The sequence below is a fragment of the Neolamprologus brichardi genome, chromosome 7 (assembly GCF_056152115.1).
Source record: "Neolamprologus brichardi isolate AB-2024 chromosome 7, ASM5615211v1, whole genome shotgun sequence".
Taxonomy (NCBI): domain Eukaryota; kingdom Metazoa; phylum Chordata; class Actinopteri; order Cichliformes; family Cichlidae; genus Neolamprologus; species Neolamprologus brichardi.
In genome coordinates this window covers 31,520,360-31,544,544 of record NC_142110.1, presented here as the reverse complement: position 1 = coordinate 31,544,544, position 24,185 = coordinate 31,520,360, and the positions used below count along the sequence as shown (strand labels likewise).

At 38.2% G+C, this 24,185-nt stretch overlaps 1 protein-coding gene across 1 annotated transcript in view; it reads right to left on the bottom strand.

Moving 5' to 3' along the window:
• The window catches only part of atp8b1 (ATPase phospholipid transporting 8B1), a 32,472-nt gene extending 9,159 nt beyond the window's left edge, over nucleotides 1-23,313 (bottom strand). Inside the window, exons 1-12 of the mRNA XM_006782084.3 lie at nucleotides 23,129-23,313; nucleotides 8,028-8,212; nucleotides 5,876-5,973; nucleotides 3,357-3,470; nucleotides 3,162-3,260; nucleotides 2,823-2,884; nucleotides 2,653-2,725; nucleotides 1,733-1,803; nucleotides 1,158-1,240; nucleotides 889-1,047; nucleotides 579-667; nucleotides 61-251 (exon numbers count right to left, since the gene is read on the bottom strand). Coding sequence (XP_006782147.2) covers nucleotides 61-251; nucleotides 579-667; nucleotides 889-1,047; nucleotides 1,158-1,240; nucleotides 1,733-1,803; nucleotides 2,653-2,725; nucleotides 2,823-2,884; nucleotides 3,162-3,260; nucleotides 3,357-3,470; nucleotides 5,876-5,973; nucleotides 8,028-8,193 — 1,205 coding nt within the window. The 5' untranslated portion in view covers nucleotides 8,194-8,212; nucleotides 23,129-23,313. The remainder of the gene's footprint in view (nucleotides 1-60; nucleotides 252-578; nucleotides 668-888; nucleotides 1,048-1,157; nucleotides 1,241-1,732; nucleotides 1,804-2,652; nucleotides 2,726-2,822; nucleotides 2,885-3,161; nucleotides 3,261-3,356; nucleotides 3,471-5,875; nucleotides 5,974-8,027; nucleotides 8,213-23,128) is intronic.
• Nucleotides 23,314-24,185: the final 872 nt, after the last annotated feature.

Here is a 24,185-nt window from a genome sequence, read left to right as displayed (position 1 = left end):
AGTGAGCACAAAACGCATTAATATAATTGTTTTCACTTAATTTTGTCTGGCTTTATGTACCTGACATAGAGCGAAATGGGCACCATGGTGTTGAGAACGATGATGTATCCCCAGAAGCTAAGGAAGCCTCTGTAGCCGTTGGTCCGATCTTTGCCATCAAACAGATACCAGGCCTTGGTGCCGATAGCCTCATACCAGTATGTGTGACCAATAGCCAAACCCGCAGACACCAGGATGAGCAGTGCAAAGATCTATGGTGAGGAGTAACAGAGAGACACCAAATAGCTGTTGAGAAGACTTCATATACTACTTGTATGGCTTGACTTACTTATTGCAAATGTATTGTTTAAGTGTCAGTGCAAGAAATCGGGGGGAAAAAAAAGACCTCAAAACATATTCAGGAAAAGCAAACATCATCAATAGCATATTTGCATCACTTAAACAGAAACATTCAGGAAGATTGGGCCTACACATTCAGCCATACAGGCCAACATTTACCTCAGTCTGTGGCGAGGAGGTGCATCAGATAATAGATATGAAAATATACACTGTGTGTTAAAATGGTGATTGAAGCTTACTGTGTAAACCATATAGTTCATCAGTTCATCAATTTTGGTCCTCTTGAACCTCGTCTTGCCACCATTTTTCATGATTTTGGTATCACCTCCTACAACAAGAAGTCAGTAAAATAAGTTCACCAACCTTTACAATCAAATTAACCAAACTTTTGAAATACCAATGTTCTAAAAAGAGGAACTGCCAAACTACAACACAAGAAAGTACAATCTGGTATTGAGTTAGAAACAAAAACTAATAACACACACACACACACACACATTTATATTTAATTATTTATATACTTTTAAACAAACAACAACAAACACACACCTGCAAAGATGACCAGCCCATGACACCAGTCAGTGTTTCTTATCTTGCAACCTCGGAGCAGCATGTTGTCCAGTTCCAAAGGGTAGCGCTCCCTGTCCCACAGCATCATCCCCGTAAACTTGTCAAGACGGTTGTTTGGCTCCTCGCACTCAATCAGGGCTACGGGACAGAAAAAAAGGCATTGGTTCAGAGAAATAAAATAAGAAATAGCTTGTTTCTGTAAGCATGATTCAAACTGACTGAGTGTGTTGTGGTGATCCAGTTCTTACCATTGAAGTCAGCGAGCTGATGATCCTCCTGAAGTCTTTCATCAGTCACTCGAAGTCCCATCCTAAACTTGAGGTTGGTTTCGCTGCAACGGGAAAACAATATATACACAAAGACCTGAGAACTGATTCCAACCCCGTTTGGGAGAAGGATTAAAAACAAAGAAAAATCCCCAAATCATTTCTTTGTTTTTGCAAAAAAAAAAAAAAAAAAGATTATGATCTTGTTTGTATCACTTTCTATTTTATTTCATTTCTATTCCCATTCACTGTAAACACGTTCTATTGGAGGATCTAACTGCACCACATATACAAGTATCTGTTTGATTTAAAGGTGTTCCCTCTTAAAAGCAGAACACGTTCACACACCAGAGCAAAGACTGTTTGGTTCTTAGAAAAGGCTTTTCAAATTTGCTCTTCTCTTCTCAGTTAGTAATTTGTTGACTGGGAAAAAGACTGATTAAATAAAAATTCCTCAAACACAGTACTCTACTCCAACAGTCCAATGCATCGTTTGTACAGTTTAACCTAATATATGGTGATAGCACAGTACATGGTGTTTTCCCCCTCTTTCTTACCCGTCGAGTTCAGCCGTTTCAACATAACACAGGCTGTTTGGGTTGGAGCTGGATAACAGCAGGAGGTCAGCCTACAGAGTAAAAAAATATATATATAAAATATCTGAAAATATAAACATTTGAGTTTTCAAATTGATAAAGCACTCAGAGGATTCAAGGCACACATCTGCGATTTCTTAAGACTTTCACTTTTGCTCAAAACTAAAGGATCAATCAGCTAATATTTTAAGTTCTGGATTATGCGATGCTGTATCATTTTATTCTGCTCATTTCTTTTTACCTAGAAGATGTGGATACATTTTAATCCAAATACAGGATCGATCAGGAGTCCCTTTTAAGTAAAGTATAAAGAAAATGACTACACACGATTATATTTTTTGTAAACTTTTATGTAGATGACACATTAGTTTATGTAACAGTGAACCTCATAATGGCCTCAGCATGTCCCTCTAAAGTCTGTTTCCCATCTTTGAGTTTTCTTCTGTACCTTTTCTCTACAGTTAAATCTAAATACATAAGCTTACTTCTTTCAACCACAGATAAAAATGGATGCAGCTGTTTGATGTTACCCATTAGTTTGTGAAATCTCAAGTTAAAACTGAGCACTGAATTTACTACATCATGAAAGTGACTGAAACCACACACACATCCTGAATAATGATTTCTGATTCTAACAAAGACTATTATTTTAAAGATTACATCAATTTAGTGAGGTTATTATTATTAGTCTTCACGTAATAATATTTAATCTTAATGTCCCATAGCGCTAAAAAAGTTGAAATTCAGTTCACATCATAATAGGGATTTTTGAAGAAAATAAATTAAGTGTGCGCTCGTTATGTGAGCTTGTTATGGCTGATTTAAATTAAAACTAATGCAAACTTGTAGCAAAAAAACCCACTTTGGGTGAATTATCATACCGGAATAAAGTCATTTTTCTTGAGACGAACCACATCTCCAACCTGGATTTCCCTCCACTTGGCCTCTTGAAACCTGAAACAAAGAGAAAAGCAAAAAATGGGAAATGGGTTTGTTTTGTTTTTTTTAATTGATTGAAAAACCTTTTTTTAATAAGCAGCTTTCTTCCAACCTGCCATTTAGTAGAACCTCAGACTTCCTGTTGTTGATCTCGTTGTCCATCCTGTGGCGTGCCTGAAGGAAAAAGACATAAGAACATGAAGAATAAAACAATCAAAAACTATGCAGAGTAGCTGTAGGAGCAGCCAGTTAACTTGAACAGTTTCCTCGTTCTTCTACAAAGGAAACTGAAAATATATCGCTAGGTTTTTTTTGAACTGATTAAAACAATGCTGCATGTTGTTTTGCCAAGATGAACAATGAGGGTAAGCAAGTTTGCACCTGAGGGCCAAGTCGAGAAGACAATAACAGAAGAATTAACCTCACATGTCTTCCAAAGACCAAATCTTACCAGATCGTCCACCAGATCTTTGATAGCGGTGATTCCAAGCACGATGACCAGGGGAATCAGAGTAGTATACCAGGGCAGAGTAGAAATCTCTGGAATAATCTAAACAAACAAGACATTTGGTGGCACTCACTGATCCCCATTCTTTGCAAAACCGTCAGTCACAAAACAGATAATGCATAGAAGTTATATTTATACCTGTAGGATGAGCAGAACCAGGAAATAGATATTGGCTACTCTCTTAAACTGCTCATACAGATTCAGGGGCAGAAAGGTCAAGAAATTGTACTTGTATGTCTTAATGGCATTTCCCTGCAGAGAAAAAACAAACAAACAACAATTTGCTTTCTTCTCTATTCCAAAAAAATGAGTCATTTTAAACACAAGAGCTTATTTTGGCAGCTTATTTAAAAACTACTTGATTTCAAAATTCTACTACAAAAGCAAATTCAGACTAGGCCTGAAGACTACATGTTTATGATAAAGCAAGACTTATAAAATTCTCGATTCTGGTTAGAAAGACAAAGATGCTCTGAAGAAAGTAGGGTTGAGAAATTGTAAACTTATCATGCTGTCAGTGCTGAGCTGATGCCGTGTTTCATTTACAGATAACCATCTAAACTCTGCTTATTACACCTGGTTTCCACTGAGCAAGACACTGAAGCTCTGCCACTGTGGGAGAGCTCAGAGTTTGATTTCACAGAGGGCAGACTCTCTTCTTACTGGTGCTGAATGATAAGAGCTGGCTCAGGGCAGATTCCCCCAGCTGGTGTCCAATGGGGTGATGGACATTGTTCTATCTGAGGCTATGCTTCCATACTGTATCTGTGTTGTTATGTTGAACCTTCACATAAATATCAAAGCAAACAGAAGCAGTTGGCCAAAGGTTCTAGTCTGGAACAGTGGATTGCTTTTTAGACTAAGACCTGCAGGTGAAGCTGTTTTCTTTTTTGTTTTTGTTTTACTAAAAATTCATTTTCTGTTGCAAAATGTCATGGGAGAAAATGGGAAAGGTTTCCAAACTTTGTCTTATTCAAGCTAGTGATCTCAGTCATCATCAATATGAAAAAAAAGTATTTCCTCAGGAATATGTCCGGCTGTTTGAAAAACTACATACTATTAACCACTTTTATAGCAATTAACAGTAAGAAATGCACTGAAATGCACTGACATTTTGGCATCTTGCTAGTCTGAAGCATTCAGGTTTTTATTCATGCCATAACACAATCTTCCCAGGAGTGGACGTGAAGCAAATTCCCCCTAAGGTTAGACTATGCAATGCTCAGAGACAATGCAGAAATAAAACACGAGCTACACTGCAGACTCTACGGGTATGGGTAGTATGTTAAACATCAAAGTTCATGACATTACAATTAGAAGACTGAACACGAGGGGGTTTTTTTTGGAATTTTTAGAGTTGCCTTTCTCTGAAAAGAACATGGCAGCATCTGAAAGAAAACAACAAGCAAACAAACACAAACAAAGACTTCTGGAACAATGTCTTTTGGACAGAGGAGCCTAAAGTAGAGATGTTTGGAAATCATTTCTGCCTATATGCTGTGTTTGGAGAAATGAAACACAGCATATTGGCAGAAACGCTTCATACCAACTTGTCAAGCACAGTGGTGGAGACGTAATGATCTGGGTTTGTCTCACAGCCACAGGACCTGGGCATTTGCCATTTTGAGTCAACCATAAACTCCTCTTTATACCAAAGTATTATAGAGCTACATAAGAACCGATCCATTTAAGATTTTACCATGCCCGCACACATCAATGAACTCTACAAGCTACCAAATCATGGTGCGTACTTGTGTTTTGCTTTTTTTTGTTTTTGTTTTTTAATTTACAGGACTGCACCTGTTTTTATTAAGACGTCAAGCTTTTGGCGTCTGTTTACTACATGCATTAAATGGGAACCTTTTCAGAATATACTTGTACTTCTTTAGATTAACACAAAAAAATATGGCGTCATCAACAGGTTATTATGCAGTGGTGTTGATGTAATTTATTTATAATGTCACACTTTAGCACCACCGGGCAACGCTATGTGGCTTCAATTATATAGTAGAGAAGGCAGGCATATCCATTTTGGGCAGCTAATACCAAAACAATCTAGAGATCCACAGAACTACAGAAGAGATACGAGTATTTTTAAACATCTCCTGGCATCAGGATCCACCGTATCTGACTGTGTTTGCTGGTGAAAGAAAGGCCGCCCCAGCAGGGTGATCAGGTTTCAACCTTGACAAAGGCCAGTGACACGAAGCATAAAAATCTCTTCCGTGTTAACCGGCTGTTAGAAGGATAAACCACACAGCCAGCAGCAACTACTTTAAATGGTTTTCCACATGAAGGGAGACAAATTTAACAAATGAAATGTGTAATGAACAAAAGCTGTACATAAAGCAAAGAACAAGATTTTCTCATTTGACTCCAGTGTAGCACGCCCAACTCTCATCAAGTTACATCCACCTCATCCCATTATTCATCTACAGTTCCATTCATAACTGAACAGCGTACAAAATAAAAACGTCATATTTTATAAAACACCCTCTCAGTGAGATCCCTGATGGAAAATACACACCTGCCCTGGTATTTGTTTAGGGTGTGCCATGTTCAGCTCTATATGCTGAGGGTTTGGTTTACACCACAACCAACAGTGAATCTGCAGATAAGTACATTAAATGGCATGCTGATGTAATGTCTAAACTTACAGAGTATTTGCTCTTCTTTATACACAGAAAAACTTTTTTCTTAAACTCTGGCAGCTGGTGATAGGGTCGGTCATTGGCTTTCACTTTCCAGGTGACGTCTGCGAAACAAGAAGAAAAAAGAAAAAGAAAAAAAGACAGTGTTTTAAAAATATACCTAATGTTGATGAAGTAAACTATAGAATGTCTGTTACTTATATATCTCTAGAAGGTTAGGCTAAAACACAGACTGTATGTGAAAGATGGATGTAATCAACATAACTTCACCCACCAGTTAAATTAAAAACAAGAAGAAAAAAACAAAAACAAAAACAGAACGACTCAATTTTCCAAAGTAAAAGTCAAACAAACAAGAAACTAGAAATGTCTTGATGCATGCTCAATCATCCAGGTAAGTAAATCCAAAAAGATTGATTCTGTTCATCTGGACGTAGTGTTTTGTGGGAGAAACGTTTCGTCACTCATCCAAGTGACTTCTGAAGTCTCAGCTGACTGCAGGTTTCCCCTTATAAAGACTACATGTGCACAATATCTGAAACCAACCAACTGAAGGAACAATGGGCTGGGAGGTCAGTTCCTTGATCATAAATATGCAAACTGTCATAACCATTGATCAACAACCACTGACCAAAACCCACTGATCAAAGACCACTGATCAATGTCCATGAGTACCATTTACAGAGAGTTGGGGAATAGCTGCAATCACAGCATTGTAAGATGGCGAAAGATGTACCCTTAGGCACCCTCCTCGATTCAGAGATGGTCTTTCCCCTTTCACGTAAATGGCCTCCTCAACTCTGCGCTCAAACCAGCGTTCCTCCCTGTCCAGGATGTGTACATCCTCATCCTTGAAAGAGTGTCCACTGGCCTGTAAGTGTAAATAGACTGCAGAGTCCTGGCCTGACGAGGTAGCTCTTCTGTGTTGTGCCATCCGCTTCGCCAGAGGTTGTTTGGTTTCCTCGATGTATAAATCCTGGCAATCCTCCTGGCACTTAACAGCGTGCACTATGTTACTCTGTTTGTGTCGGGGGACCCGATCCTTGGGGTGGACCAATTTTTGGCGCAGCGTGTTTTGGGGTTTAAAAGTCACAGAGACCCGGTGTTTAGAAAAAAAATGTGTCTCAACTGTTCTGATACTCTTGACACATATGGGAACATTACAGGTTTTCACTTAGGCAGCAGTTGTCCTTCTCTCCTGGATCGGCTGGAGCTTTCTTTTGGCGCCTTCCCAGCTTTGACAAAAGTCCAGCTGGGATAACCACATTTACTCAGGGCCTTCTTGATGTGATGTTCTTCTGCTTCCCTGGCCGCTGTGTCAGTGCGGATGGTGTTCGCTCTGTGTTGTAGCGTCCAGACGACACCCAGTTTATGCTCCAGTGGATGATGAGCGTCAAACCTTAAATACTGATCCGTGTGTGTAGGCTTACAGTAAACATCAGCTTATCAATGGTCATAACAATTTGCATATTAATAATCAAGGAACTGACCTCACAGCCCATTGTTCATTCAGTTGTGCTAGTTTCCATCATTGTGCAAATTTACTGTTTATAAGGTTGGGGAAAACTGCAGTCAGCTGAGGCTGAAAAAGTCACTTGGACAAAACGTTTCTCCCACTAAAAACGCTACGTCCAGATGAACAGAATCAACCTTTTCAGAAGAAACTAGAAAGTCCCCAAAAGCGGGTCACAGTATGATGTGATGTTAGGACATTTAACCACACAGCAACCAGTATTATTTGCCTTATTTATTATTATTTGCCGTTTGTTTGTTTGTTTGTTAATTAGTTAGTTTGTTTGCTTGTTTTAATCAATTTTAAATCATGCTTTTTATTTGTTTTTGTTTCTAATGTCTCTGTAAAGCACTTTGAATCACCTTGTTATTGAATTGTGCTATACAAATAAACTTGCCTTGCCTTGCCTTATAGTGACATTAGTTATGCACATGTTAATAACACTTAAAAATCCACTGAGAATTTAAGGAGGCTTAAACACATTTGTCATTCACCTCAAATTAATCTCATGTCCATTAAAATCTGATCAATACTTTGGGAGAAATAGAAATTGTTATGAAACAGGAAAACTGCGTGTAAAATGACACATTCATCCCCTGAAGAAAAAAAAAAAAGGAAGATCATTGCACGTCTTGAATAACTCACCAGTGGGTCTTGTCTCCACTTGGGGTTGCGGTGCTCTTTCTGGTGCCTCTTCTTCCCCTTCAGAGCTTTCCTCTTCCAATTCGTCATCCGTCTCATCGTCACTGTATGGCATGACCTCATCATCAGGCCCCAGGGAGCTCCGGGTGTCGACACGTCGTCGACTCATCTTGGTGGGTCAGTTATCTCTGAGAAAAGAAAAAATATGAAGAGATCAGTAGGTTCAATAATAATTTTACAGATTGTTTCACAGTGGAGTCTTTAGACAGTTTCTGAGAAGTTCTGCAACTTTTTAAAAACAATCAATCCAACAGCTACATTGTGCAACAACTGCAATGATGGACCAGGTGCCTTTTTTTCAGACCTGCTTACAAAAAATTTATTAATTAATGAATACATAAATGAATAGATGGAGTCAGCAGATCAGTTTAATCTAGACAAAACTAATATATGAATGATCTGTAGTGTGATTTCCTGAATAAAGGTTTATACTAAGGATGCATCAGACACTAGATACGACTTAGATGATAATACCAATGCTAAAAGCAAACCTGCTCAGCATGTGGGGCCTCTTACATATGTTAGTATCAAGATTGTGAGTTTACATTTTCTTTAAGACAATCTCCAAAAACTTCAACTAACAAAGTTTTCCTTAGGGCTAGTTCCACATAAGCCCTCAGATTCAGCATATTTTATTTTTTTATTTGTATAATAATTATACAATTTGTTCTGGCCTCAGTTTTCAGACCCACACGTTGCATCCATCATTTATATACAGCCCATGCAGTCGTGATTTGCATTTTTCTTTTTAATTCCAAGTCTGTTTCATAAATGAGGAAGATGATGCAAGCACTACAATGCATCATACAAAGTAGTACAGTTGAAATCAATGGGGCCTTCAGATTTCCATAATGTACACAGTAAACTGTAAATAAACGCATCGACTATAATAAAAACAAGCTAAATAAATTTAAAACATTAATATTTCAATAAATAAAATTTTAAAAAAATTGGTCAGGTTGACAAGGATTAATGGTTCCACAGGCCTCAGTTTCTCAGACGAAGAAGTTAAAGTAAAGAACACTGCAGGGGGAAAAAAAGACAGCAGTCACAAGTCTAACAGGTTTACAGATGCCACACACTGACTTAGTACTTAAGAATATGAAAAGAGCGGGAATGCAGCTGAATCAGGAAATGCAGATCTGGCTCCAGCTGACTGATCAACTCTAAAGGTTTTCACGGCAGGAAAACTGACCGCCCACGTGTAGTATCATTATAGCCATTAATACTCAGTAATCAGTCACAAGAAGGGAGCTGTACTTCTGTTTTTCTCCCTACTTTGACTGACAAATGCCATGAGCAAAATGATGCAGTGTGATGACGTGGGATGTGTGTCAAAGTGATCGTGTCCATCTGAGGAATGCAATCACTCCCTCCTTGTCATCACCACCTCTCATTAAGGATGAGCTTTTTATAGCCTATTTGCGACGACTGGAACAGCAGGACAAACCTCCAACAGCAGTTTTCAGAGTTTAAAACAAAGTCTTGTGTTTGAAAAGTTTATCTGAAGGTGAGGTGTGGTTCTGTGACATTTAATAAAACAAACCTTGTTGGTCTTACCGCTGCACTGAATGGCATGACACAGATAATAACCTATGTGCTACTGTGCGGTTCAGTTACTCAGTGGAACACAAAATATAGTTTGCCCTGATGAGGTAGCAACCTGAAATCCTCGCCAATAGTTAAAATGTGCAATTTTAGACCAGAAACATATTTACAGCCTGGTACAAAATGTTGTTGATCTCTGTAGCGACTTAGTGACAGCTGTACACTGGTGACAAAACAAACAAAAAAAAACAAAACAAAAAAATGCTCATCCATTTATTATTATGTTAAAGTTTAAAGTTATGTATTTTAAGGGGAATAGCTGCCACCTGTCTTCATGCTACACCAGTCTCTGACCTCAACTGTGTTTTGTCTCTTTTGGAACATTTTTAATGGAGTTATATGACAATAATAACTTTGTGTAATTAATCCCCTTTACCTTTGGGTGACTGAAATTCTAATATTGGATGGTATGTTAATTAACACTTATTAGCAAGTAACTAATCAACCAAGAAATTAACCAAGCTTTATAGCTTATTTCCTTTGTCAGCTAATACTAGAAAGCACAAATTCAGGGTTTAAATATCCAAAAGATGAAAATTTATTTTCATAATATCAATGTGTGTCCATCTTTTGTACCATCTGTAGACAGATTAAAGGTGGATGTAGCTACAATGATGTCATCCACTGGTTTCTGAAGCCTCAAGATGAGCGTTTCCATTGTTACAATCTTGTGTGGGGGGAAAAACTGGATGTGACAAAGAAAGGCGGGTCTCAATGTGGAACGCTCATGGGCTCACAACTTGTAATTGATAAGTTGTTACCCAATAAGCTTGTGATTTCATGCCACAAATAAAATTTTAAACATTGGTCTTTCTCTGTTAGTTTTTTTTTTTTTTTTAATTGAGTGGACATATGTTTAACACCTTTTTTCTGTATATATGCGGCAATAGAGGCAATAAGCATGACGCCATAGTTCATTTTAAATAAACTAGAGGGTTATAACTATAACATACATGACTGTTTTTTAAAAAATAAATAAAATTGTTGGGTCTTACCTCAGCTTTGATAGACAATGTAATGAATTGGCCATTTTATGGGAAATCTCCCTCTGACATCTGACTGACTAACAGTTCCTGATTACAAGGCGCCAAGCTCAGATTGGCACATTCAATCAGCTTAATGTTTAATGTTGTTAAAGAGTCTTTTAGCACAGCTGATAAGGTTGATTAATTTGATTTCCAAAAACCAAACATAAGCACTGAACAATGTCAGGAGACACAGAAATGTACCAAACAGAGCTTAGCAGGCCACTCCAGGCAATTATAGTGCAGTCAGCATCCTGTTAGTCTTCATATTAATGAACACTTTTTCCACTTTGAATTTAAACATCTGTCTATCTGTATGCAAGCACTCTTCCCAAAAAGAGGTTTACGTCAAATTAAAACTGCACAATGAATAAATCAGTGGCAGCTAAATTTCAAGCAACTCATTCAGATTCAAAGCTTTGGTCACACTCGGAGCTTTTGCTAATATCGTTTTTTGTTTTTTTTACAAAACAGGTGTACTTAATGACACGTCAACACGTCTGCCATGTCACAGGCCCATCTGAAAGCTGACATTGCCGGCTTGGACCAGCTTTTCTTGTGTTCCTATTATGAATGTGAGCCGCACAAAGAAATTCCTTTCCACTTGTTGGGCAAGAAAATCTAGTTTTAAAGCCTTCTTAAGTCATAAAGGAAAAATATTTTAGTCATTGAGAGAGTCTTCAGTCCACACAACCATGGTTTCAAAGGTTTCTAAACCAGACGACATGTTACGTCTCAGTGCATTTATCACCTTTATCTCCACAATCAGTGTTCATGTAACAGCGTTTTTGCAGGAAATGTTCCATAGCTTGTAACTGATTGCCCAATTCTATGTTCTGCCAGCTTACATTTACTATTTATTACCAGCTCGGTGTCAACATTTAATTAAATATTAATCATGCTTTCCTTGCCAGAGCCTCTGTAAAGGCTATTTATTTATTAATTGGTAAGCACAGAAGTCTTCTCACAGACCAGGAACACAGCTCGGCACGCTTTGTGCATACATGTTTAAGCCACGCCCTCCTCTCAGCCTGTAGTGTGTTCCCATGTGTCGTGTTCGTCAACAGTATTTCACAACTTTAATTAACAGTTGCAGCAAATTTTCCACCAATGACTTGTTGGCACACATGAATTTCATGTCTGACCCACAAAAAACAGGGATGAACATATTTAGCACACAACGAACACACAATATACTGTACATGTAAGATGGTTAGTAGCTATGTATTCACTGCTGCTGAATAAAGCCGTTTTGCTTTAAAGGTTTTATGTCCCATCAAAGATAAAGCAGAGCCATAGAAAGGGAAAGAAAAAAAATGGGGCGGTAAGAGAATGTCTTCAGACTCTTGCTGTAATTATACTGATAATAATACACAACAAAAACAAACAAAACAAAAAAGCAGGAAACTGCTCAAACAGACTGAACAAACAAAGTAATATTCAGATCGCTCCTAAAAGTTTTCATCCTGCTAGAGATTTCTATAAGAAGTTCATTTCTATTTAAGTTCTCCATTTACAGCGGGTGTTTTGGCTGAATGGGCCTTGTTTGAGCATACAAGTCCAAACACGAAAACATGGGAACACAGAGATTTGATTGTGTAGAGTAAAAACTTGCTGCTCTGACCTCACTTGGCATTTCCACCATCTCTCAGGAAAAAAGCCACCTTTAAAAGTCAAATTATTCTAAACAACAGTCCGTCTAACCAGAAAAACTTTCATCACCCAGTCAAACAACACCACGCCAAAGGAACACACAATGCCAAATAATGCTCTGCGTCACTCCTGCATTCACGGATATATCCTTTAAGACACCAGTCATCACTGCAGGTATGCATGCCATCAAAACAACTTCTTCCAAGCGAGTTGGCTTCATAAATACACAAGTCTAAAAGTTCTGTTAAGTTACAGTGTTGCAGCTGCTTTCATAAAAACGCAATTACTGGGACATTTGCAATTTCGTTAAATTTGTCATTTAACGAAAAATTCAAGTTACGAAGGCACTTAACGGCAATATTTCTGCCCGTGTTACGGCAAAATGCCCGCGTAACGAAATCCGCTGGCTCTGATTGGCTGAGTCCAGAAGGCCCACGATGCCTTCCGAATCATGTGACAACCCCCTTGGCTTTCGTACTTCCTTCGCTGTTCCATTTGAACGACGTATTGTTGTTGCAGTTAGCAATTAGCCTATAGCTCACTCAAAAGGAGCGATGGGTGCTTCGACTTACTAAAATTTTCAACTTACGAAAGACCCTCGGGAACGAATTAATTTCGTAAGTCAGGGTTCCACTGTACGCTGTATAATGTGTATATTGTTGTACTGACAAAGTTGAATGTTGAATCTTGAAAGAAGCATTGAATCATATGAAAATTATGTGGTTTTACAAAGCTGCAAATGAGCACTTTACCAGGAAGTTTCAACTCCTTTTTAGTTTCCCCTCCTTATTAGGCATTCATGATTCATGCATCAAAATTACTATAAATATGCCATTACTGCACTGAACTGGATGATGCTGAGAAATTTCCCAAGCATCTGAGAAAAATGCTTGTGTTTGGCCACGATGACTCTGATGTTTAGCATTGTATCATGAGCTCCGGCTTCACACGGCTCTAAATGCGTCATTTGAGACCCTTCTTTTTCTACTTTTAAATGTTTATGGTGGTAATGAGACACACTCTTACCGTAGTTCAGGAAATAGTTCCCCTTATCATTATTTTTTATTTTACCAACATGTCTCATATCTGTTGATTTTAAAGGCTGGCAGGGCTTTTGTCTCACACCACAGACTGCACTTTATAATCCAGTTAACATGACACAGTTGAAATGTAGAAACCTGCCCTGTCAGAAACAGAGTATCAATGAATACTACTCTTTGGGTTTAAAAAAAAAAAAATGAAAGAAAAAAAGGTTTGAGTTGAAATATAATGGTAACAACTTTTTTTTAATGCTTAATTTTCTTGTCTCAAAAACCACCATGCTGCAGAGGGGATCGTGCTTTTTGATGACCCTTTCCTTGTGTCATGACTCTGAGGTGGCTGTTCAAGTCTTATGTTTACAATGAATTATTCTTCTTGCTCCTTTTCATGCATGGAAACAGTGTTACTTTAATTGAAAGGAAGGTTGTGTATGGGAAATGAATTACTGCTGTACCATGTGTGAAGCAAAAAAATAAAAAATAAATAAATAAATAATGAACAGCTGGTAACGGGGGGGGCACTTTGGGCTGTGCCAAAGACATGAAATAAAGATTATTTTGCACTGTGAATCATACAAAGCTACTCTAGTACAGTGCAGTCGTTAAACTAAAGAGCTAGGTCCCCTTTAACTTCTGGAACTACACCAGTGAAGTTAAATGCCTTTTCCTGTGGCTGATATCTTCAATCTGTTGACAATATTGAATGCTAATATATTTTCAAGTTCTTTAGGAGGTATAAATAAATATATCAGACCTTGCTGTGAAATAATGAAGAAGCGGAACCTCATCAACTTGACCTAAAAAGTTGGTTTTATCACCTGGGAAGTCTATTGAGGATGAAAGCAGTCTCATTAACAAACAAATCCATCAGTTTTCTTTCCCGAGAGCTCAGCGGTTCCTGCACAGGTCTCCCTGATAACAGATAACGACCAATGTGAGGCTTAGAGGCAGCCACGCTCTTCAGGATTGCTCTTCAGAAAACAGGTTTTGCTATCTGGTACAGGATATCCCTATGGCAACCAGGAGGAGCAGGAAGGGGTGGGGGGGATTCACAGAGTGGGACAGAGTAGAGCATACCTAAGTGACGACACTGAAACCTGAGGAGGGAGGAGGTACAGCGCTCTGTGAGACTGCTCAGGTGAGCAGTCGCCTTCAGACAAGTCAAACAAGAAGCACAAGACTGTGCAGCTCTGTAGATAATGACCCTTAAATATCAAATTTGCATTTGGCCTAATATTTAGTCTATGTCTTTTCTACGATCTGCGCAGAAAGCCATCCAAAAAAAGTAAATTAAAAGATACAGAAATAAAAATGTAATCATAAAATAAATGACTTTGGGTGCCAGTTTGCAAGTAAACTCAAAGTTAGTCCCTTATTGATATAATGCTGTACCAGCTGTAAATATAATATTTACAGTTTGCAGCATTGCGGGAAGACCTGACTGGAAATAGTTATGCAGTGTGTGAAGTTTGAAGGCTGAAAGGCAGCTTTTGTTTTTAGTAAACAGTGTCTTCACATCAGGGTACATGAACAGGATCGAAGTGCACTTTTGTATGTGTAAAAAATGTGTTAAAGTCATGTGACTGCCTGTTGCTTTAGGTGAAAAATAAGTTTGAAGAGCAAAACAAAAACAAAACAAAACACACACACACACAGGCATGTATGAAAATATGAGCTCACCAGATGGTTGCCTGAGTTAAACTCTGCTAGCATAGCACACCACAGCCACTGTATTGTGGGTAATGTAGGCCTCAGGTTTCAGAAATGAAAAATACAAACCAGAGACTACTACTTCTCTAAATGTCCATCATTAATCTGAGAATATTGTGAAATACAAACACAACAGCAGGAACTCAAACAGCAGTCATCCACAAGTATTTGTGTTTCAGTTATTAGAAAAGAAAATGATCTGATAAGAAATTTCACCTGGCCCATTTCTACTTGGTTCATATCCAGAAGAACACAATTACAATAAGACTGAGGTTTATTCATGTTTTCTCAGTTATTTCCAAAGCCTAAAAGAGAACAGCATCGTTTTGGACTTTACAGCAGGAGAGATGGCTTCCATTATGAAGATTAGTGCTGTTAAAAGTGTCTGACATTTAAAAGTATGAAAAAAATCGCAAATAGCATGAAGTCACTGATCATTCCGGTTTTCAAGAAAAATGCATTTTTCTTACTGCTGTGCTTTAAACTCAAAAGCATCTCTACATTTAGAGAAGTTTTTTAAAATCATGAAATATTTGAAATACTGCTGTTGACCTACAGAAAGCTCACACAAAATATACTGTACTGGTCTTAACAAGGTTGCAAGTAGAGCTTCAACATGCAACAAGAAGAAATGGGAGTGAGACAAAACATTTCTTTGAGCATGCAATTTATTGAAAACAACGCTTAAACTGAAACAGGTTGTTTTATAGCTGATCAGAAGTTTAGGACCACACCTCCAAAAAACCTGTAACCACCCCCAAAACAGAAATCAAAGTTCCAAACATGAACTCAGTAATGAGTAGCTCCACCGTTATTGATGATCACTTCATTGCAGGATGCTTCATGCAAGCACTTCCATGAGATGAGTGGGAACATTTCTCAAAGATCAGGGAAACACACAGGACGGTCCAAAAGATTGATGTTATTCTCCTGGATATAGTCCCTTGTTCTGTGTACTGTCTCGTTGTCCTGTTGAAAACCCCAGTCGTTACCACACAGACGAGGGCCCTCAGTCGTGAGGGATGCTCTCTGCAACATCTTGACAAAGCCAGCAGCCGTTTGACGCCCCTGCACCTCCTGAAGCTCCATTGTTCCACTGAAGGAAAAAGCATCCCAGACCATTATAGTGCCCATGCACTGTACATCTCAGTTGGGATCTGCTTGTCATGCCAGTGACGTTAGAAACCATCAGGACCATCAGGGTTACATTTTTTCCTCTCTGAGAATAAAACTTTCTTCCATCTTTCATTGTCCCATGTTTGGTGCACTCTTGCAAAGTCTAAATGATCGGTTCTGTGGCGTTCAAGGAGACGAGGCCTTTGTAGACGTTTTTTTGTTTTTGAAGCCCTTCAGTCTCAGATGCCGTCTGATGGTTATGGGGCTGCAGTCTGCACCAGTAACTGCCTTAATTTGGGTCGAGGATCGTCCAGTGTCTTGATGGACAGCCAGTTGGGTCCTCTGGCTCAGTGCTGGTAAAATTTTGGGGTCTTCCACTTGACTTTTTTGTTCCATAACCCTCAGGATCATTTAAGAAGTCCCAAATGACTTTCTTATTGCGTCAGACATCAGCAGGGATTGTGCGCTGCGAGAGACCCTGCTTATGCAGTTCAACAACCTGACCATGTTCAAAAAGGGAAAGTTTTTTTGCCTTTGCCATCAGTACATTATGACAGTGTGACTACCTGACAGAAAATGACAATGAATCCACATTTTTGCACAGATTTGGCCTTTTAAAGGGATGTGGTCCTAAACTATTGATCAGCTGTAAAACAGCCAGTTTAATTTTAAGTGTTGTTTTCAATAAATTGCATGCTCAAAAAATGTTTTGTCTCACTCCCATTTCTTCTTGTTGCATGTTGAAGCTCTACTTGGAACCTTGTTAAGATCCAACCAAGCAAAATATGATTTTTTTGCCATTTTTCAAGTGATATTAAACTTTTGATCAAAACTGTACATAAGGAAAATACACTCAAATGCTGAAAAACTGCTCATTAAATGAAAAACATATTTAAGAAGAAAGGCATTTTTTGTTCTAAACAATTAGCAAAAACTGTCAAACTAACAGGTTTGACTTTCAAATTTAGATGTTGAGAAGAAAATAATTTTTTTATGTGAATTTGGGAATTTTGAAAAGGTTTGTTCTTAGTTTTTGTTTGTTTATATTTTTAAATAAACATAATTGGTTGTAAGAAAATGAGATTTTGCCTTTATTTTACAAGTCTGTGGTACTGCTGAGCCCTAATCCACAAAACCAAATCCCTTGTTCCTTGAATTATAACCTAAATCTGACTTAACGCTTATGGAAGTCATTTCTGATTTTCCTGCTAACAGAGTCAAAAAGGGGGAAGAAAACAAAAATGATCTGGTTGACCTCATTTAAAAACCTGAAAGATATTTGTGTCTGTGGAACATTGAGGACAGAATAGATGCGATTGGTCGCATTAACACAGAGTCGGGTTTCTGCAGCACCTGGGGGGAATCTGTGAGCTGAAGTCTGTAATACAAAAAAAAAAAAAAAAACAACCTGAACAATGGCTGCCTGTTCTCTGCAGAGTCTGTGTTAAATTCCAGTACAAAGCTAAACTATTCACCATATTCCTGCTTCCTTAACATCTTCTTTAATACTCAGTTCTTTTCAGTCAGCAGAGTCCATCTTTGTATTTTAATGTAAAACAACTGAGACAGGAAAAAAAAAAAAAAAAAAAAAATCATAAAAAGGTCATTTTTCAAAAATCTGTTTGATTCATTTGAGGAATATTTGTAAACTAATGTGTGGTCGCCTCAGCTCAACGGGAGAATATTATTCCTGCTTTTGTGACATGACATTTAGATGACTGTAGATTGTATTGTGATGACACAGACGGGTGTTTAAACAGGCTGTTGAGAATTTTTAGTGAATTGTTACTCACTCATTTTTAAAACAGTTGTTTATCCGTTTGTCTTATTGTATCTCTGTATTGGCTATAATGACACTTAATATCTAATTAAGTAAAAAGCATTTAATAAATAAACTTATGTTTACATTATGAGATATATATTTTATGATATAAAATAATAATAATAATATAAAACAAAAAGTCATTAATACATTAATAATTATTATTATATTATTATTATTATTATTATTATTATTATTATTATTATTATTATTATTATTATTCACTAATACATACATTTATGTAATGCACATAAACCAAAATTACTACTCATTTACAGATACGTGCTTCCATATGTGTGTATGCTATAGCCAAATTTAATGGGTAAATGATTAAAGAAAGACTAATCTATAAAAGTTTGTTTGTTTTTTTTTAAACAGTTGTTTAAAACAAGCGGCTGATTCAGCCGACGTGACGGGCCGAGGAAGGTGGTTCCAAAGTTTAGGCGCTATGACCTCAAAGCATCATCATCACGTTTGGATTTAAATTAAGAACACTTTAAAGACCTTAATCCTTTAATTAGAATAAGATCTGAGGAGTTCTCATATTTAAGCCACACAGGTTTATGCCATCACTGTTTCATATAGGAATTTGGTTGCTCAACAGTTTGTCCTCCATCACACTTTCTTTTTCATAATGATCTTAATGTTTACATGAGTGGCAGTACTAAACACGTTTTTAAATATGCTCATTAAATAAATTAAATAAATAAAAATAAAGAGGTTTAAAAAAGGGTAAAAGGTAGCAAACATTGTGAAAATTCTGTACTTTGAGAAATGTTTCATGTTTTGCCAACATGCTGGCAAAGTCCTCACCATCTGTACTCCTGAAAGGTGCCGTCTCTCTACACTCTCTTTTTGTTCCCACTCACATTAATGACCCGAGTATATTTTTTCCCCTCCAAGAAACTGATACGTTTTCTATGTTGCCCCATGTCTATTTTTAATTTCTTTTCAATAAAACAACTAGCGTCTTAGTGTCCACATTTGAGATGTCGTTTTTGTATAACTTCTCTATTAAAGATAAAAGGTGTAAGATGATTTGAAAAACATGTTTCTGTTTGCATTTAGATAGCTTGCAAAAGTCTTTTGGGGAAAGTGAAATCTCTGTCTATATAAAATAGAAGAACTGAGTGGCCCTGGGGCAAACCACTGTACTGCTAGGACTTTAACGTTTCTGTGGATTAAGATGAAGCATAAGGCCGTGGCAGAAATCAAAATAACTGGCTTTTCCCCCTTTTTAAAATAACAAACACGCATCGACTTCATATCCTATGCAGTCAAATTCTATTTGACTCCTAGTTTGCATCTGTTTGCCTTTCCTCACATGAGAGCAATGACTGAAACCTCAAGATGGCTCAAGGTTTGAGAAAGATTCTGAACAGAAGTGGTTTTGGTTGGAGTGACCTTTAGGGAGGCCTCAAGGCCAACAAAGATACCCACACTCAGTTTACATTCTTAAATCGGGGGCTCTTGATAAGTAATTTTAAGGATTTTAGGATTTTAAGGAGTCTGGGGCAGAGGGCCACAAAGGAAAAATAAAACCATCAAACCAATAATTTATTAAAAAGCTTCCACAAAGCCACTTTAGCAAAACAGGTGAACTGGCAGAGTTGTTGCTACATCCCCCTCTGGGCACAGTGAGTACGTCAGGGCAAGCGGTCACTAAAGTCTGCAAGAGAACTAAACGGAGCCTGTAATGACCTTGTTAAGAGTTTTACACTTTCCAATTTATTTACTCATTTATTTAAATTCAGTTTAGTCTCTGATGATTTCCAGAGTTTTGCTGGTTTGGTTTTAGTTTTTAAGTGTCTGAAAGTGAATGAAAATGAACAACAGTGTACGTTCATTTTTGTGTGTCTTCTAAAAACGGGTGGTATTGATTAGGGGCAAACCTTAAAAAGTTCAGAACAGGTACAAATAACACACTGAACTCACATCCCAAGTCTAAATAAATATCTGTATTAAAGGATGGCCATCTCTGGGCTACAGGCCACACTTTTAAAACCCTGGTGCTCACTTTAAATTACCCCCATATAGCAAAACTATTGAAGCTGGGCCATTGCATCTCTCAGGGGAAATACAGTTTAAGGACCAGGTGTCTTTGGATATGCAAATAACTAAGAGCTTAATGAAGGAATTAAGCGAGATTAATGAAGCGTACTCCTTACTTTATATGCCAATTTAAAACATCATTTCCCTAATTATCAGTTCAAGGAGTAATTAAGCGATTAGTAATTACCCTAAATATTAATTAAAATACCTAAAGATGGACTCCGTGTTCAAATAGGTGTAGGAGGGGAGAGAAAAAGTTGATAGATTCACTTTCATGGTGACAAGAAGACAGATGTGAGCCTTCCTGTTATCCTATGTGTTCCTATTATTCCTGTTTCATTGTCATAATGTTTGTGAAAGTTCTTTAGCAGATATTTGCGGATAACTCAGTAGCAAACATCGGATTTATTAAGTACGCTGACACAAAACACTTCCCGGTGTCGTCACGTTGTTAAATCTGACACTTATCTCAAACATTAGCCATGGAAGCATTTCTTAAGCTTAGACATGGATGCTACTGGGGGGAGAAAGTATGATAACCTAATAAAAGAAGAAGGGCAAAAAATTAAATGAAATGAATGAAAATCAGTGATATTATTGAATAAAGCACTAATTTAAGAACAGACTCCTAAACCATGGATAAAAGCAGATAGACAGTCGTGACAGCACGGACAGAAAGCTTCAGATGGAGTAAGTGAAACCTGTCTGATCGTCCATATGGAAAATTTGAAGAAAAATTTAAAACAGCCTTCGTGAAGCCTTGACCTCACATCACTCTTCTGTCCATTTGCCTCTCAAGCCACGATTCAAATTCTCTGTCTGTGCTTTCAAGGTCAGGCATTTCCATAAGAAGTACGAATATTTCCCTAATCAAAGAGACTCCAACTTGCTGCGTCTGCTGAGGAAAAACTTCCTTGCGTGTTTATGGAAAAAACATCCAGGCTGGCTGGGATGGGTGTACCCACCAGCCGCCATTGTGTTCACAAATACAACAGTAGCCACAATTGAGGGTGTCCAGGCTTGAATCACAGTGTTTTAACTGCAGACAAGATGTGTTTATATAGTAGCCATATGTAAAAGGCTCCACTTCTTTTACTATCAAATGTTAGACCGTGAGAAGTTTGCAGCATGGAGAGGTTACACAAGTTATAAAGAAGGAAATGGGTTCAATGCTTCAACACAACTAAAATCTATATGGAGGCCTAGAAGGGACACAGAGATACTAATAATAAATAAATAAAGTATTATTATTAATTCATTGTTTGAATAAATAACCTTCAAGTCATTCAAAAGTCACACTCCAAAATTAAACAATATGTGTCCTCTGCACACTAAAAACGCTGGGTTGTTACATCTAACCACACGTGGGGCTGAGCCTGTTGAGCCACTGTCCTGTTATATGTATATGTAGCTCAGATGCCAGTTTAGTGAGCGTAGTGCCAGCTCTCGTCACAGCTGATGTGCATCTATCCACAATGCATCCGTATAGCTGGGCTTTAGTTTTGTGCTTGTCTAGATTAACCTTGCATGGGCTCGGTCCAGTTAAGTGACGTCATTGATTATTGACCATGTAGATACAAATACAATAAAAATAAGAACAATAGTGTAAACAGGTATACAAAGAAAAGTCATACGTAAAATGAGGATGTGATGTTTAAGTTAAGTGCTTAATTTTTCTGTCTTCTGTGACAGCCAAATTCTGGAATTCACCTTATTGAAGTTTCATTATTCTTATGGATTTTAATCAGAATTTCCAAACTGTGGAGCAAAAGCAAAATATTTCATTGGAAGCACATAGAAAGATATTTTTAAAATGCAATACACTGGGGGTTTTTTTGGACACATCTGTTCAATACACATGTCCATTTACCTCAGACACTGAACAAAGACAGAAACACGAGGAATGGAAAACGTATGATAATTTTCGCAGCTGTGACTTGCCTTAGTCATTCTGGTATTTATTGTGGAACACAGCCACTTTTACCAGCCCTCCAAGTTGGTCTGGGTATCACAAATGTAGCATGAATACAATTTGATACCACATTGAAAAACCATAATAAAGACATGTCGCCCATCCCATCACAATCCAGACTGTATTTGGTCCTAATTGCAGCTACTTTTGGTGACCCACAGCTCAGGTAAGGTGCTGGTATGTGTTGTATGGCACAGGTGTGGCCCAAATGTCAGGACCTTTGTCCCATACAATGTGGGCTTGTGGCAAAGCTGAGACTGCACCACTCAAACCTCATTAAAATTGTTAGTGAAGACCAAATGTGGGCCAGAGAAAAGCACGGACGTGAGCCACAGCGGGCAGAATAATCCACAGCAAGCTTCAAATTTATCTGATTTCAACCAGGAAGAAGAATGTGATTGTGACGAGACAGGTGATGCCCATGTTTTCATGCCCATGGGGCTTAATTTTATTTATTTGCTTATTTTAAATCTAGGGAACACATTAAGGTATATAAAAAAATAGAAGTACTGAATATATCTCAACCCCACTCAGATTCCAGAGAGATTCCACTTGAGAGCAACTGGATCCTGTTAGGGAAATTCCTTCTAATGGATCATCATGTTATGATCATTTTTGAAGTTGTAAATTGTTGAATGATACTGACTTGGGAGTTTCTAACGTGTAGCCTTCCTTCACAGGAAACAAAAGAAACGTAAAAGTAATTGTTACTACTCAGAAATTTAGAAACAATTCAGACATCATTCAAACAGAGCCAGCAGCTTTTTAAAATCATTTTTGTAAGTAGCCTAAAGCAGTGTTTCCGCTAAAATATGCAGTAGAGATTTTAAAGTTAACCTCTTCTTGGACAGGACAAAAAGACCCTTATTTTAAAACATTCGCGATCATTGAGGAGTTTTCAGTGGGAAACTTTAACCGACAACAGAGGAAAGGTGAGCCGCCCAGGGGAAACTCTGGTTTATGCCCAATCTTTAACGCTTACAAACCTCACAAACAGCAAAGTACTCAAAGCAACGCTTATACGTCTATATTTTAGCTCGACTTACTCGTTTCCTCGTCAGAATAGTATTAAAAAGGTGAATCGTGCTCTCAGTCGGTGTCCGGAGCGCTCTGTCACCGCACCATGTTGTCAGCTTCTTCCTGATTGTGCAGTCTCTGGCAGCGGCTCCCCGCCCTTCTTCTCCCGCTGCCTCACCTGGTTTAGTCCACACAAACCTGCCGGACCGGTCTCTCCTCCTGCCCCGAAAATAACAACTGAAAACGACGCGTTCAGACGTGGGGGCAGGCTGCAGCTGCGGAAGTGGGCGCGGAGGTGCTCTGGTCACGTGACGGACAGGTAAAGGCGTCTAATTGAATTTCTAATCAGACCATGTGGTGGCTCAAAGGGCGATGCTACCTGCCTGGATATACGATGAAACGTGTCGGGGTTTTTTTTATCGCCTTTACGGGGTCTTATCGGGGTCGTTGTAGTGGGGAAAAGTGGGGCAGACCACTGGTGCTGAGCACTGTGGTGGTAAAACCAATACCGATGTTTTTTACCTTTATCATTTGTGTGATGAATGTTTGTCAAGTTGCAAATTCTGAACACATTTTAATAACCACTAAATCACAGGGAGTTTTACTTCCCACAATAACTACACAACAAAACACAACTTTCAACTTTTAATGCAGGTGGGGTTTTTTTGAAGACCTGTAATGTAAACGTACCTGCCACATTTACATTTACAAAGAGGACTAATGTTGTGTTATTTAAATGTCCTGCACGCTATAAATTAAACAGACACGACAGTCAAGACAAAAATAGGTTAAAAAAAAACGACGTATCAGTCCTGTCACACTGGTATCAATCTTATACCAATACCAGCATTGGCATCGATGTCCTGAACGATCCGATTACTTCTAAAGACTATCCAGAACCCTAATGAGGGGTGGGGCCTTAGCAAGCCAGCAATGGCCCATATCAAAATGAGTTAGCACTACAGCATGACACACATGGCCCTTCATTTTAGAAACAGCAGCAGGTCCCTCTTCAAATGATCTGATGACAGGGAAGCTCATATAGTAGCAGCTTAAAGTCAGTCCAAGCAGTCATGTATCAAAGCA